This window comes from Chiloscyllium plagiosum, chromosome 8 (assembly GCF_004010195.1).
Source record: "Chiloscyllium plagiosum isolate BGI_BamShark_2017 chromosome 8, ASM401019v2, whole genome shotgun sequence".
NCBI lineage: Eukaryota > Metazoa > Chordata > Chondrichthyes > Orectolobiformes > Hemiscylliidae > Chiloscyllium > Chiloscyllium plagiosum.
The window spans coordinates 94,124,784-94,141,570 of record NC_057717.1 but is presented as its reverse complement, the minus strand read 5'-3'; the positions used below and the strand labels follow the sequence as shown (position 1 = coordinate 94,141,570).

The 16,787-nt window shown below is 39.5% G+C and overlaps 1 protein-coding gene across 2 annotated transcripts in view; it reads left to right on the top strand.

Annotated features, from left to right (window-relative positions):
- Positions 1-12,580, top strand: part of LOC122552188 (A-kinase anchor protein 8-like) — a 33,604-nt gene extending 21,024 nt beyond the window's left edge. For both annotated transcript variants that reach the window (XM_043694783.1, XM_043694784.1), the window contains 7 exons: positions 2,516-2,567; positions 4,407-4,473; positions 5,030-5,171; positions 7,981-8,086; positions 10,589-10,719; positions 11,158-11,253; positions 11,819-12,580. In XM_043694783.1, coding sequence (XP_043550718.1) covers positions 2,516-2,567; positions 4,407-4,473; positions 5,030-5,171; positions 7,981-8,086; positions 10,589-10,719; positions 11,158-11,253; positions 11,819-12,316 — 1,092 coding nt within the window. In that variant the 3' untranslated portion in view covers positions 12,317-12,580. The remainder of the gene's footprint in view (positions 1-2,515; positions 2,568-4,406; positions 4,474-5,029; positions 5,172-7,980; positions 8,087-10,588; positions 10,720-11,157; positions 11,254-11,818) is intronic.
- Positions 12,581-16,787: the final 4,207 nt, after the last annotated feature.

Below are 16,787 nucleotides of genomic sequence, written 5' to 3'. Positions count from 1 at the left end.
AGTTCAGGTCTGGCATGTTGAAGAGAGATTCTGATTCCTGGTCGGGTGATTCCTGATGAAGGGCTTAATCGATTCTACTGCTCCTCGGATGTTGCCTGATCTGTGTTTTTCCAGCACCACACTCAACTCTGACCTCCGGCATCTGTAATGCTCACTTTCTCCATGGTGGAGAGAGGAAACAGTCAACATTTTGTGTCCCGTGACTTCTAAACCCAATGGGTGAAGTCTTGTTCGGTTTGTTAACTCTGGTTGTTTTAATTCAGTTCTTTTTTTCCAGTTTTATTGAAATGCTTAGCAACTCTGCGATTATCTATTGAGAGAGAAATAGTTAATGATATTTGATGGTGACATCAACATTGTCTTTCCTGCATAGTGATCTAGTAAACTTCTGTGGTGGTGGTGGTGGTGGTGGTGGTGGTGGTGGTGGTGGGGGGGGGGGGGGAGGACAGTTAAGTAAGGGTGGGGAATTTGTTGTTGGCTCAGTAGCAGCATGTCACTGTGCTCAGTTCTGGCCTTCCTATAGGACAGATGTTGTGAAACTTGAAAAGGTGCAGAAAAGATATACAAGGCTATTGCCAGGATTGGAGGAATTGAGCCACAGGGAGAAGCTGAATAGACAGGCTATTTTCCCTGGAGTGTCAGAGGCTGAGGGGTGACCTTTCAAGAGGTTTATAAAATCTTGAAGCATGACCAAGGTCTTTTTCTGGGGTGGGGTATCCAAAACTGGAGGGCATAGATTTAAGGTGAGAGGGGAAAGATTTAAAAGGGACCTGAGGGGCAATTTTTTCACAGTGGTGCGTAAATGGAATGAGCTGCCAGAGGAAGTGGTGGAGGCTGGTACAATTACAACATTTAAAAGGCATCTAAATAAGAAGGATTTAGAGGGATATTGGTCAAATGCTGGCAAATGGGACAAGATTAATTTAGGATATCTGGTCGTCGTGGGCGTGTTGGACCGAAGGGTCTGTTTCCATGCTGTACCCCTCTGTGACTTTGTTACAATCCCTACACTATAAAGCTGAGCCACAAAGACACTCTATTCAACAACACTCCTTGGCTCTCTCATTAACTGTATAAGTTAATGTTCATCTTAGCAAAATGCAACTCCACATTAAATTCCATCTGTCACTCCTTGGCCTCTAAGTGGCCAATGGCATTGCTGGAGCAACACAGTTAAATTCTTGTTCTAAAACAGTGACACTGGGGTTGTCAAAGACAATCTGACAGTACATTGCATAAATTGACAATAGCATAACAGATGGCAAATAGGTTAGCAAAAATTGGGTACACTCGAACTCCAGGGAAAGTGTGGGAAGAGAGGGCGGGAGGACAGTCATTTGGAGGCGGTGCCTGTTTAATCACTGTAACAAAAGGCGCGATCACTGTTGGAAACACATCTTTTAATGTAATGTTTCTATTGGGACCTCGAGATCTCCTTTGGATAATCCGATTTTCGGATAATTGGTATTCAGATAATCAAGGTTACCCTGTAGATCAGTATGCTGTGTTCAATAACAGCAAACCGCTACCACAAGAATTCCATCAACAGACAATACTAAACTTAGATCACTTATTGTTATTTATGCTGCTGCTCATAAAATTTTGTTAGTCACAAAATGTTTTACTACCAGACAAATGTAACTGTATTTCAAAGCAATTCACTGTGTAAAGCAATTCCAGGCATTTCTAACCTGTAACATTATGTAAATGCAAATCCTTTATCCCCACTAAATTATAGCAACCTCACAGAACAAAACAAATTTTCCTAAATATAAATATTTTTTTGAGATCTGGTTGTCTTATAATCTGGGGCTGAATCTCTTGATATTTTCGCAATGTGTCATTTTCATCGAGTTTCTTCGAGGGTTTCTCTCCGTGACTCCTTATGGGTTTTCTTGTGTTATTGCCAAAATGACCTTGTTGACCACATAGCACATCCCTACGGCATTCTTCTTTGGTGTTGGCCTGACCCCCTCATTTGTCATAGCCAGAAGTACTCGCTGTTATTGGAATGCCAGGATATTCCTGGCATTGGCATCGTGTTTAAAAGGCTGTTAGGTACCAGATGAAGAGCTGGTAGTTTGGAGCTACAGATCATGATATTCCACAGTTTTCAGACTGGAAGTGGGATGGGGTAGAATTTACTCAAGGGCTGCAATATGGGTTATGTGGGATAGAAGGCAACCTGTTATCAGCTGTCATTAATTGCAAAGCAATGTAATTGTGAAATAGGACAGGGAGAAGGGAAGGAAGAATGTGGGCAATGTTGGTTTTTTATTTCTTGGTGAGGAATTTTTTTAGTATCGTTACAGTGCTTTGGCAAGATACGGAATGCAAGTAAGGTTGTAGCTAAAGCATATTTAAATTTTTGGAGAGTTGTCTATCTTTGCTTTAACTATATAGTTGGTGCTTGTAATGGTACATCCTAGCTTACCAACCTGCGTTTAGGATTAAAACTACCCTGACTGCTTTGTTTTAGGAACCTAGTATTTACTGTGGATTGCCTCTTTTTCAGGGTGGTGAGGACAAGGATTCAAGTGAGAAAGGAGAGAAAAAACCAAAGCGTTGTAAGTTTAACTTAAACAGTACTTTCTTCAGTGATTGCTGTAAAGCTTGGTGATTTTCATTGATATACACAGTACAGGGGTATAGAAATGTCCACTTGTGTTTTTGTGTATGAATTCTGCTATTCATTCCCTCTTTCACTGTCAGCTTCTGAAATGGGGCATACTAGACTGAAATCCTGGATTGAGATATCATTCCTAAGTAATTCCTAGTCCATGCTTAGTTAAGTCTTCTCAGTAGAGACGTTTTTGGAGTAGGCAGGATAAAAACTCATTGGAATTCCACCATGTAGGTGATTTAATGTAAGGACTAAGGAAAGCCGGCAAGAGCTTGGTGAATATTGAAGGGCTCCCAAGGATCTTATTTCCCAATCTTAACAGCTTTCCCAGTGTTATTTTCCTCCATTACTGCCAAAACAATTCTCTCTTCCAGCTGCACCTTAAGTTGTTTACATCCAATACTGTATGAAATTTGCTTTAGTTAAATGCTGCATAGAGTTTATTCTCCTAATTATGGGAAATAGATTTCGCTAGCCCTAGGTGCCTTTGAAAAGATGGTAGTGAGCTGCCCTACTTGAACCACTGCAGTCCATTTGGTGGTGTTACACAATGCTGTTAAGGAGAGAATTCCAAGATTTTGATCCAGCCATGCTAAAGAAATGGTGACATATTTCCAAGTCAGGATGGTGATTGGCTTGGAGGGGAAGTTGCAGGTGGTAGTGTTTCCCTTGTTTTTGCTGCCTTTGTTCTTCCAGATGGTAGTAGTTTGGAAGATGGTGTCTCAGGAACCTTTGAACTTCATGCAGTGCAGTCTGTTCTAGTCAATGGTAACTTCCAGAATGTTGATGATGGAGAAAAGCAGCGATGATATGACATACTTTCAAGCGGCCAAGTTCAGATTCTCTTTTATTAGAGATGGCCTTTGCCCAGCAGTTGTGTGGTGTAAGTGATACTTAGTACTTGTGAGCCCAAGTCTGGACGTTGTCCAGGTCATGCTAATTTGGACATGGGCTTTTGTGTAGGGAATCCTGAATGGTGCTGTACACTTCTGACCTTTGTCGGAGGGACATTTGTTGATCAGAACAGCTGAAGATGTTTGGGCCGAGACAGTGTCTTCAGCATTGCCTGCAGAGACATCCTGGAGCTGAAATAATCGAACTCCAAAAACCTCCATCATCTTCCTTTTGTGTCAAGTATGATCCCATCCAGTGGGGAATTGTCTTTCTGGTTTCCCATTAACTTTAGTTTTGCTAGGGCTCAGTGATGTCATGCATGGCCAAAACCAGAAGCTGTCTGTGGCCTAAGAATCCATTTTACTATTAGACTAAATGAGACTGTCCACATCCTTGGCATTCTTCCTGAATTGTATGCAAATTTAATAATGTTACTCTGAGCATGTAATTATCTGTAGATTTTGATTTTTGCCACTGAGATTTTCTTTGTGGAAACATAACATCCAATAAGGTAGTATAAAAATGTTTATGAATGGGTCATGTTGTATTTCTGGTTTATGTAGCTTGTCCTAATAGTCAGTACTAAGGAAACTTCACAACTTCCTAAATTTTTAACTGTCAATTTTTTTTAAAAGCCAGGAAAATCACTGATGCCATTTGTCAAATGCAGGCTTGAACTACCTTGGCCAGAGTGATCATTGGCCTGCGTATAAACCTCTTAAGCACTTGTAGAGAGAAATAAACAATGTTGCATGTTACTAGTGTACACCTGACAGACAAAGTTGAGGATTAATCACTTCACGCTTAGCAAATAAGGCTATAGCAGCAAGGCTTTGGTGCTTTGCATTCAATAATTAAAACATAAATTGACAATTTTATTTTCAAATAGTTCCTACTATGCAAGAGAAAAAGAAGACTGGCAAACCCAAGAAGAATCGTGACCGTCTCGCAGAGAGGTACTGATCACTAGTGCCATGGTACTATTTTGCTCAGGAATTAGTTCTTGTCTATCTTGTTTATTCAGTTTATGATCTACCTGTTGTAGAAATAAGCACTGCTAAGTTTCAGTGTAGTGTGCTTAAGAAAAGATGGGATTTCTTTTTTTAGCTGTTGTCTCTGTTTACGGAGGAAAAACTGGGTGATGGTGGTTACTGTGAACTCCCAGTGGTTGCACAACTGTGTCACTTAGGTTGGGAAAAAGGAGGTATCTCTACCTCGCAGGGCATTTTACTCTGAGGAGCTGCTACTGCCTTTGGCATATAAAACTTGAGCAGCTGCCCAAGCCACTTTAACACTTCATCTACTTAAATAACCTTGTCATAAAATAAGTGCAATACAATTTAATTCTGAATCTTGTATTGGAAATACCAGTATTGATATAATTTCATTGATTTGTTAAGTATGTAAATCGTTGCCTAATAATTAGAAGTGTAAATAAATGCTTTGGAGTTTCTTGATTGCCCTCAGACTAGATGATTTCTCATGTTAACCCTGTTTTTTTTTTCTTTGCAGGATAACATACGCCTGCTCAGTCTGCAAGTTCCGTACATTTGAAGATGAGGAGATTGCTGCTCACATGAAGAGCAAGTTTCACAAAGAAACTTTAAAATTCATTGGGACCAAGCTTAAAGCTCAGACTGCTGACTTCTTGGATGTGTGTAATTTTCTGCCTTTTCGAAATCTTAGTTCTCCAGAGGATATCCAATTGTACCCTTGAGTTTATGTTTGAAACCTTGGAGGTTTGGTGCTGTTAGTTCATTAGTAGTGAATAAATTCTCAAGCAGGTTACTAAGGTTTCACTGATTTTAAATGTCTGCAAATGTTGATTGAGGTCTACCTTGAGTGCTTCATGTGGCTGTGGACCAAATACATGTTCAATCATTACAGCCAATGGTGTTTAGGACAAGAAGAACAAATTGCTGGAGAAAGTTAGCATGTCTGGTAGCATCTGTGGAGAGAAAACAGACTTAACTGAAGAAGGGTCACTGGACCGGAAATGTTAAGTCTGATTTCTAACAGATGCTGCTAGACCTGCTGAGTTTCTCAGCAATTTCTATTTTCGTTTTTGAGTTTTAGCATCCATACTTCTTCATTTTAATTTTACATGTAGGGACAAGTTGTTTTGTTTATGTCCCTCATTTTATTTTCTCAATGTCTCTCTGGCATAATTATATAGTAATCGAGAACAGAATCCCTGACCATGGTTTCCTCCAGTTCAGAAGCCAGTTGAATGTACCTACTCCACTTCAGCTGATGACTAACCGTGCTATGATCAAGGAAGAAATTGGCATATTTGAAGTACTGATAATTAAGCTTTAAACTGATGGAGCTTCGCAAATCAGAAAAGATTTGCAAGGATCTTGCCAGGATTGGAGGGTTTGATAGGAAAAGGCTGAATAGACTGGGGCTATTTTATCTAGTGTCAGAAGCTGATGGGTGACCTTATAGAGGTTGATAAGGTCATGAGGGGCATGGATAGGGTAAATAGACAAAGTTCTTTTCCCAGGGTGGGGAATCCAAAAGTAGAGGGTATAGGTTGAAAAGGGGAAAGATTTAAAAGGGATCTGGGGGGCAACCTTTTCATGCAGAGGGTGGTGTGTGTATGGAATGAGCTGCCAGAGGAAGTGGTGGAGGCGGGTACAATTGTAACATTTAAAAGGCATCTGGATGGTTTTATGAATAGGAAGAGTTTAGAGGACTATGGGCTAAGTGCTGGCAAATAAGACTAGATTTATCTCGGATATCTGATTGGCATGGACAAGTTGGACCAATGGGTCTATTTCTGTTCTATGTGTCTCTGGTTCTTAACTCCTAAACAGGAGAAATTTGCAATTTCACATCAATGTTAATCTTAAGATTTTAACCAGAGAATCAAACCACTGAACCAACTTAACTCACAATGGCATGCTCTAGATGTCAAGAAATGTGCTGGTTAAGTGGATTGGCGTTGCTGAAAATTGTCCCATAGTGTCCAGGGAGGTGCAGGTTAGGTGTGTTAATCATGGCTAAAAATCCCATGTGGGGTTACAGGGTGGGGTTTGTGATTGCTTGGACTGCATATTTGGTGGGCTAAATAGCCTCTTTGTGCACTGTAGGGATTCTGTGATAGACTGGTTCCTCTAATGAAATGCCTTCCTGGGAATGTTCAAACCAGCAAAACTATCTCTAGATCTAATCTATCTGCAAGTATATTATAGCAAAAAGAACACCAACACAAGTTCACCAACATCAGCACTTCGAATCCTCAATGAAGAATTCTAGAATAATATTATCTCGTTCTTGTTGGGATGCAAGCATGAGACTAAATTCTTCATAATGGATAAATAATTATTTAAGAATCAACTCTAAATTACATTGTCGTAATGAACAATGTCATAGAATATATAATACTTGAAGATAATCATTTCACTTAAGCAGATAGTCAGCACTCTTAAGAAAAGTGAATATTCAGTGCTGTATTTTCTGACTAATGAGTGTTAGATGTGTAATCAGTTCAAGATAGTTATAACATGATTATTCTGCTTTAAATTTATACGCAATGTTTAAATCCTTAAAAAATCCTTTGGATGTTCAAACAAGTAAAATTAAAAGAAAATTACACTCTCAAACTGGAATAATTCCATTACAGTGCCTTTGCCTCAACCTTCAAGAAAGTTGATGTCAAACTTAAGATCAAAAGTTTATCTGTCGATATAGAAGAGGCTTTCTTTGTTCATTGTATACCGCAAAAACTTGTAAATTTGTTTTTATTTTACAGATTTTTTTAAAATGAATGGTTTACTGATTTGTCTGCTTTCTGTCTCGATTGTTTGACTGTTTTCATTAAGTAATGATATTTGACGTCCTTGAGAGTCACACCATTGTTTTCTCTCCGTTCCTTGACAATAATTTGAATGTTGCGTGGTGTATTATTTCTATGATTTCTTTGCCTTAGTTGTTTTCATTTAGTCTGTCATCTTCTTGACATGGTTTGGTTCTGCTGATGTTTGGCAGCCTTTTGGTACCTGTGCAATGTAGCCATTCTATGCTTGTGTAAATTTGATGGACTTTGCAATTCAGGGATCACACTGTAGATGTTTGTATGTGTGTACTTTCATCTGGGGTGACTAGCTGGTCATCAGAATTATGAATTTTGTGACTCTGGCCAATTAGTCATTCTTTTATAACAGTGAGGGCTCCATTCCTGAGAACCCCTGCAAATGATCAAATTTTCAAAAGCACAGATGGTTAAAAATATCACTGGATATGTGATTTTTGGCTGCAGATAGGTGAACTCATGATTTTACAGATAGTGAGGATTTACTGTATGTTTTACTTGTAATTCTAATCTGCGCAGACCAGTTATACCACGAGTTACATGACCTGTATGTGTCACTGATTTTACAGTTAGCTACTCAGCATCTGTGGAGCAATGTTGATGTTAAGTTCATGTGTGGTAATGGTCTCTTCTAATTTTATTGCAGGAGTATATCGCTAACAAGAACAAAAAAACGCAAAAACGCCGGGAACAAATTGGAGATGAAACTATTCTGAAAAAGCAGCTGATGCAGCAACATGATGTACTCCAGGGTAAGTCAGAAACTAATTGCATAATGCCCACTTGTATTTGATTTGTAAGAATTAATTCTGTAAACAACATGTAGCTGTACAGGATTTTAGTTAGGTCACTTTGGGAATATTGTGCGCAATTCTGTTCTCCCTCCTATTGGAAGGATGTTGTAAAACTTGAAAGGGTTGAGAAAAGATTGACAAGGATGTTGCCAGGGTTTGGAGGGTTTGATCTAATAGGGAGAGGCTGAATAGGCTGGGGTTGTTTTCTTTGGAGCGTCGGAGGCTGAGGGGTGACATTGTAGAGGTTTATAAAATCATGAGGGGCATGGATAAGGTAAATAGACAAGGTCTTTTCACTGGGTTTGGAGAGTCCAGAACTAGAGGGCGTAGGTTTAGGGTGAGAGGGGAAAGATTTAAAATGGACTTAAGGGGCAACATTTTCAAGCAAAGGGTAGTGCATATATGGAATGAGTTGCCAGAGGAAGTGGTGGAGGCTGGTACAATTACAGCATTTAAAAGGCATCTGGATGGGTACGTAAATAGGAAGGGTTTAGAGGGATAAGGGCCAAGTCCTGGCAACTGGGACTCGATTAATTTAGGATATCTGGTGGGCATGGATGAGTTGGACCAAAAGGTCTGTTTCCATGCTGTACATCTCTATGACTCTATGTATAAATATGTAACCGTGTAAAATAAGTTTGGTGAATTTAGGGAGGTGATGCCTGGACTATTAATCCAGAAACCGAGGTAATGTTCTGGGGATGTGGGTTTGAACCCTGCCATGGCAGGTAATGGAATTTGAATTCAATTAAAAATCTGGATTGAAGACACTAATAATGACCATAAAGCCACTGTTGATTATTGGAAAGCAATCTATCTGGTTAACTTATGTCCTTCAGGGAAGAAAAACTGCCTTCCTTACCTGGTTTGACTTGTGTGCAAGTTATGGACCCACAGCAATATGGTTGACTCTTAAATTGCTCTCTGAAATGGCCTAGCAGGCTGTTCAGTTGTAAAAATTACTAGAAAGTCTCAATGAGGAAATAAAACTGACCATCTAGTATCGACCTAGGCACATGACATGACAATAAAAATAGCTTGCCAACCCTGCATATGGGGCCAGTGCCAAAATTGGGAGAGGGGTCTCATGGACTAGTCAAGTAGCAGCCTCTCACAGTCATGCTCATGGAATTTTACCTTAGATACTGTTCCAAACATCATCAACTCTGCTGTATCCTGACCCACTGGCAGGACAGAGCCCAACAGAAGTGGCAGCACAGTCAGGAGAGAGTTGCCCTGTGTATCATCAGCATTGACTTGAGATACCAAGAAATTCAGCATCAGGTCAAACCTGGGCAAGGAAACATTCTCCTGAATACTATATAGCAGTGCTCCATCATTTAATGAGTCAGTGCTCTGCCATGCTGAACAGCATTTGGAGGAAGCATTGATGGTGCCAAGGGTGCAGACTATACTCACCCTTGGAGGGTTTCAGTGTTCACCTTTTAAGAGTAACTTAGCAATTACTGATTGAGCTGATGGAGTCTAAAAGGATATTGCTGCTTGACTGGGTTTATGGTAAGTGGTAAGGGAACCAACAAGAGGGAAAATAAACTTGATCTCATCCTCACCAGTCTGCCTGCCTCAAATGCATCTCAACATGACAGTATCTGTAAGAGTGACCACCGCAGAGTCCTTATGATGTCCTGTGTTTACATTGATAAAAATTTACATTGTGTTATGTGGGCACAATTACAGTGCTAAAGCGAACAGAATTTGAACACAACCAGCAATTTGAGACTTTGCTCCTCATAGATGCTATGGGCCAACAGCAGCAGAAAAAATATATCTAAAAACGAGATGAGAACCATGGGACTAATGTGCTCAACAGTATAGGCAAGAAGTGGTACATCTGAAAATGAATGTATCATTAATAGATTCTGCAGTCCTGCTACTTCCATTTGCGAGTAGTGGTAGCTAATTAAAACAAATCACTGGGGGAGGTGAGTCCACAAATACCCCATCCTGAATGAAAGGGGCACTGAGCTCATGGGTACAAACAATAAGGCTGAAGCGTATGCAACAGTCTTCAGCCAGAAATGCCAAGTGGATGATTCATCTCTGCTTCCTCCAGAGATCCCCAGCATCACAGCTGGCAGTCTTCAGCCACTTTGCTTCATTCCATGTGATGTCAAGAAACTGTTGGAGGCACTGGGTAATGCGAAAGCTGTGGACCCTGACAGCGTTCTGGTGATGTACTGAAGAGTTGTCGTCCAGAACCTGATGCACCTTTAGTCAAGCTCTTCACTACATCCGCAACAATGTTCACCTGTTTGCTCTGAATTATGCTTTGGTTTGCAAAGTCCCCACAGAAACTGGACAGATCTACAATTATTGTCAAGAGTGGTCAAGTAAATCCACTTTTTGTTATAATGCTTTGTACTTTCATTTAATTTTGGATTCATGCCTGCTCAATTCAGTTAAGTTTTATTTTTCTAACTAGACTTTTTTTAATTGTAGGAATTGGTATGGAACAATGCATGAAAAAGGTGGAAGCAGCTCATTGTATGGCTTGTGAGCTATTCATACCTATGCAGACTGGCTTCATTGGGCAGCACTTAAGGTCAGCTGAGCACAACAGAAACCGCAAAGTAAGTGATGGAATGGTTTCAGGTCAGTGAATTATTTGACTATAAAACATAATCACAAGCTACAAGAAAAGCATTTGCTTTGAACTTAGTTTTGTCATTGCAATGATAGCTGAAGTCTTCATCCCCTTTTTTTTCTTACCATTCAATGCCCTTTAATCACCCCTCCTTACTGTCTGCATGTCCCCCACACCATTTAAATAGGCAATTAAAGGAGTATTGTATGCATTGGGGAACTGTTTGTGATGGTTGATATGTGGCTTTATCATTTTTTGCCATGGCTTCACATTTGTTGTACTTTCAGTATTTTGATAACTGTTAGAAGTACTTCTGGATATATGTGGATTTGATTCTCCGTTCAAGGTATTGAACTGAAAAGTTCAACATGAAATCACAAATTTGTACAGTATTAACTTGCTACTGTTTCTTTCTATTAACCAGATGGCAATTGAGAGAGCCAAAAAGGGTAGCCTAGTTATTGCTAAAAGCATTCTGAATAACAGCAACATTGCAACAATGCTAGAGAAATATGTCAAGGTAAGCATATAATAATCTTGTTTGATCACTATTGCAAAGAAAGAAAGAAAGCACTTAATTGCCTTGTCAAACATTAAGTCAGATTTAGCAAAGGATTAACGTTGAGCCAAGATCTCTGAACTGCCTGATATAACTCAATTCTGAGCAGCTTATCTGAATGTCTAAATTTGTTTGAGACAATTTATTTCTGTTCTGCTCTCGAATATTCCATTTATGCTCCATGTTGACTGCTTTTAGTTGTGGGACAGTTTCACTTATAGACAAGACTATACAAATTTAACTTAAAATTGTAAAGCTTAGCAGAAAGGATTCTTGGCCCAAATGTAAATGAACTAGTTCTGAAGTATGACTTTGTTCTGTTGAGTACAATCTCTGGTAGTTGATCAAATTTGGATTTGTTCAGAATCACACACCTTGTTTCTAAATTTTAGTAGGGTTAGAGTTAGGCTCTTGAATAAAGGAATAAAATAACATTCCCAAACCACTGATTTACATCACATCATTGTTCATCCTACTCAAACCCAACAATACCTAATGCTGCTTGTTAAAATTATTTTTTCCCAAGGGTGAAAAACCATTCACTGATGATCCAGATGACAAAGATGAAGAAGAAGGTGGCATGCAAGAAGGCGATGGTGATGGTGATGGTGAAGGTGATGGACTCAATGACAGCATGAATGATGGAGATAAGAGAGAGGGAGAAGAAGGAGAAGGTGATGAAGAGATTGAAGGTGGTGATGGTGAACAAGATGATGGCGAACACGATGGCGAACACGATGGCGAACACGATGGTGAACACGATGGTGAACAAGATGATGGTGAAGAACATGCTGAGGGTGATGAAGGAGAAGAAGCAATAGATAGATCTGAGGATGCTGTTGATGCTGCAGATGAAGACATGGAGGCAGAGGGCGAGCCTGAAGCTGAAATGGAAGACTTGGGAGGAGAAGGAGAAGATGATGCGACTGAAAGCAAGGACCCTGAAGAGCCTTTTGAAGCTGATGAAGATAAGATTCTGGAAGGAGAGGATGATGCATTGCCATTTGACACAGAGTTAGAGTAAATTTAGTGTGACTTGATAAACAGATGTGGATAAATGATTATGTTCCTCAGTCATTCACTAAAGCTTATACTAGTTTTAACGTTTCTCATTGTTTGACTTGCTAGTAGATTTGTGTTATTGCTGTACTTGAGTTCCAGCTGATTGTGTTTCATGAGTCTAGTAAATGCTTCCAATGTACTGTGCTGAATGGCTTTTCATGATGTAGACTATAAGCTTGCCTGAACCTTTGTGTGAAACATTTTACAATAAACATTCTTTCTATAATCTGACTAATGTGACAATCTTTTGAAGCATGTCAGATGAGCATCTTCAGGACTAGACATTATGAAAATGAGTTGTATGGAATGAATCTTTTGCTTTTGCCAGTTTAAGAACTGAACCTTTTGGGCTTTGTAAACCAGGGCACTTTGTTTGGTCACACAAAATAGTTTGTTTCAGGTTGACCTTTGATTAGAACCAAGATGACATGAATAGCTAATAAAGAAGCAACAAAAAAGAAAATGGGTAGGCAAGATGAAGTAGAAGGTTGTGATTAGGTGGAGGTCAGGAGATGATTAAATAAGTTGATAATGAGAGACAAGGAAGCGTTGATAAGAAACATTAGAGCACTATCTATAGCATTGAAACCACGAGGATGTATAAATGTTTACGGCAGGATTCCTGTTAAATACTATGACAGAAGTGATTTGTATCAATTCCTTACACTTTACAAGTACCTTTATCAATAGAGCAAGTTACAAAACTTCTTGGGCTGTGGTGCCTGCTGGATTGTTCCTCCTTTGAATCCATCCCTCTGAATCTCACCTGTTGATTTGTGTTCACTATACTCTCTGATCTTTCCATCTCTGAATGGTCTGTGCTCAACAAAGGACTAGGATTTGTTCGTTCATGCCCCTATATTAATGTATTTTGGACATGACACCATGTTGAACTGTTCTTGCATCACATTTGCCTTTCTACCACTACTGAGCATCGATCTGTTGAGACTGCAAGACCATAAGATGCAGGAGGAGAAGCAGGCTATTCACACAATTGAACTTCCTTTGCCATTCAGTTGAGATCATGGCTGATCTGATGATCCACAACTCCCCTTTCCTGTCTGTTTCCTATAATCCTCATTCCCTTCCTAATAAAGATTCTGTCGAGCTAAGCCTTATTGTTTGTAATGAACCTCTAGGAGTAAAGAATTGCACAAATTCACTGCCTCAGAAGAAATTCCTCCTCATTGGTGTGACAGCTTAATCTGTGAGTCATAGTCATAGAGCTGAAGAGTGTGGAAACAGACCCTTTGGTCCAACTTGTCCATGCTGACCAGATATCCTAAATCTAGTCCCATTGCCCTCTTAAACCCTTATTCATCCAGATATCTTTTAAATGTTGTAATTGAACCAGCTTTCACCACTTCCACTGGCAGCTCTTTCCCTCTGAAGAAGTTGCCCCTTTAAATCTTATCCCTCTCACCCTAAACCTATTCCCTCCAGTTTTGGTCTTCCCATCCTGGGAAGAAGACCTTGACTATTCACCCTATTTCTGACCTTCGTGATTTTATAAACCTCGAAAGGTCATCCCTCAACCTCTGCCCCAGGGAAAGTAGCCCCAGTCTATTCGGCCTTATAGCTCAAACCATCCAACCCCGGCAACATCCTTTATAGATCTTTTCTGAAACTTTTCAAGTTTTACAACATTTTTCTGATTACAGGGAGACCAGAATTGAACGTGGTATTGTAAAAATACAATTGCAATGTGACCACCCAAATCAATGCATTGACCAATAAAGGCAAGCATAACATGCTGCCTTCACTACACTGTCTACCTGAGACTTTCAAGGAAATATGAACCTGTACCTCAAGGTTTCTGTTCAGCAACATCTTACCATAAAATGTATAAGTCCTGCCTTGATTTGCCTTTCCAAAATGCAGCACCTCATTTATCTAAACTCCCATCTACCACTCATTGGCCCATCTGATCAAGGTCCTGTTGTACTGAGGTAACCACCTTTGCTGTCACTATGTCTCCAATTTTGGTGTCATCTGCAAACCTACTAACCATACCTCCTATGTACACATCCAGATCATTTATATAAATGACACTCCTGCAAAGGGGACCAACCTTTTCATATCTGCCCTTTCAAGTCCCCTAAGAATCTTATATTTCAAATAAGGTGGCCTCTCATTCTTCTAAACTCCAATGGTTATAGGCTCGATCTCCATACCCAGGGTTGGCCTAGTGAACCTCCTCTAGACTGCCTCCAATGTCAGTATATCTTTCTTTATACAAGTGGCCCAAAACTTCACAGTATTCCAGGTGTGATCTGACAAGTGCTTTGTACAGTTTTAGCATAATCTCTCTTTTTATACTGCATTTTCTTTGATATAAAGGACTACATTCAATTTGTCTCCCATATTACCTGCTGAACTTGTAAGTTAGCGTTGTGACTTGTACTCAAGGACTCAAATTCCTGTGCTATAGCTTTCTTGTAGTCTTTCTTCATAATATTCTGCTCTTTTTTTTCTTTCCTACTATAACCTTACTTTTTCACATCACATTCCATCTGCCAACGTTTTGCTCACATGCTTTACCTATCTATATATCTCTGCAAACTCTTATCGTTGCCACTTGCCTTCCCACCTGTGCCATATGCAATCTTCAATATAGTACATTTTTTCCTTATTCAAGTTATTAATATGTATTGTAAATCACTGGATTCAGCACTGATCTCTATGTTGGGCACTAGCTACAGGTTTACATTCTGAAAATACTCATTTCAATAATTACTTTAGAAAACATTTTTTCTGAACAAGTCCTATTAATATACTTCAAGTATGGCAACCACTACTGAACACTGTACTCCAGATGCTGTCTTATTAATGCTCTGTATAACTGAAGCATAACCTCCCTACTTTTGCATTTAAATCTTTTCACAACAGACCATGACGTACTATAACCTTTCCTGATTACTTGCTGTACTGCATACGAATCTTCTGTGATATATGTAATAGTCGGATACTCAGATTTCACCACATCTGAGCTCTGAAACGTCTCACTGTTTAGACAATATGCTCTTCTTAGTATTTCTGCCAAAGTAGACAATTTCATGTTTGCAGTCATCATACTCCATTTGCCAGGTCTTCTCCCACTTGAAAAACCTATCTATATCCCTTTGTTAAGCTCCTTATGTTGTCTTCCTACCGATCTTTGTCATCAGCCAGTTGAGCTAACATACCCTTGATCCCTTCATCCAAATTATTTGTAAAACTTAAGGCTTAAGCATCAAACACTGTGGGGGTGTGTGTCAATATGTTGCCTCCCAACACCATTGGCTTTTATTTTCAATAATAATCTTTGTGACACTATATATTCTGTCTTGAGATCGAAGTACAACACATCCACTTATTTTCCCCTGATAGTTTTCAAATAATGCTGATAAATTAAACACTATTTAATTTGACAAAACAAGAGGAAAAAACATATTTGACCTCTTCACACATCTGCTTGCAGCATCTGTCAATTTCAGTGTTGGTAACAGTGACCATTACACACATTCTTTTTGAGACAAAGTCCTATCTTCACACTAATAATACCCTCTGTAATGTGTATCACTAACACTGTGCTCAATGTGATAGATTTCAATAAGATCTAGAAAGTCAAGACTGGGCCTCAACGAGGTGCTATAAACTATCAACAACCAAAGTGTACACCAACATAATCTGCAATCCCGTGGTCTTGTATATTTTCATTCTACCATTATTAAGCCAGGAATTAGTCCTGGTTCAATGAAGAGTGTGTCAGGAGCAATTCCCAAGAATTAAACTGCCAACATGGAGAATCTCAAACAAGGCTACATGTCTGCCAAGGAACAAATGGCTTATCGAGCTAAGTGGATAATCAATGGATCAGATTGAAGTTCTGCAGTTATGCTGCATCTCGTAATATATGGTAGTGGACAATTAAACAAATAACTCGAAGTGGAGGATCTGCACACATCCCATTCTCAATAATGGGGGAGCCCAGTATACCAGTGCAAAATATAAAGCCGAAGCATTCACAACAATTTTCAGCCAGATGTTCCGAGTGGATGATCCACTCACAATCTCATCCAGAGGTATCCAGCATCCCATATGTCAGTCTTCAACCAATTCAATTCACTCCTTACATAATGACTAGAAGCAGCTGGAGGCACTGGATGCTGCACACACAATAAGCCCTAACAAATTCTGAAAATTGTACTAAGGCCGGTGCTCCAGAACTTGCCATGCTGTTCAAGTACATCTGTAACACAGGCATCTATCTGACAATTTGAAAATTGACCATTGTCCTGTACATAGAAAGCAGGACAAGTCCAAACTGGCTCATCAGTTTAATCTTGATCATCAGTAAAGTGATGGAAGGTGCCATCAAGCAGCAATAGACAGCTGCTTATCAATAGCAATATGTACATCCTGGGGATTGCCATTGATTATAAACTGGATTG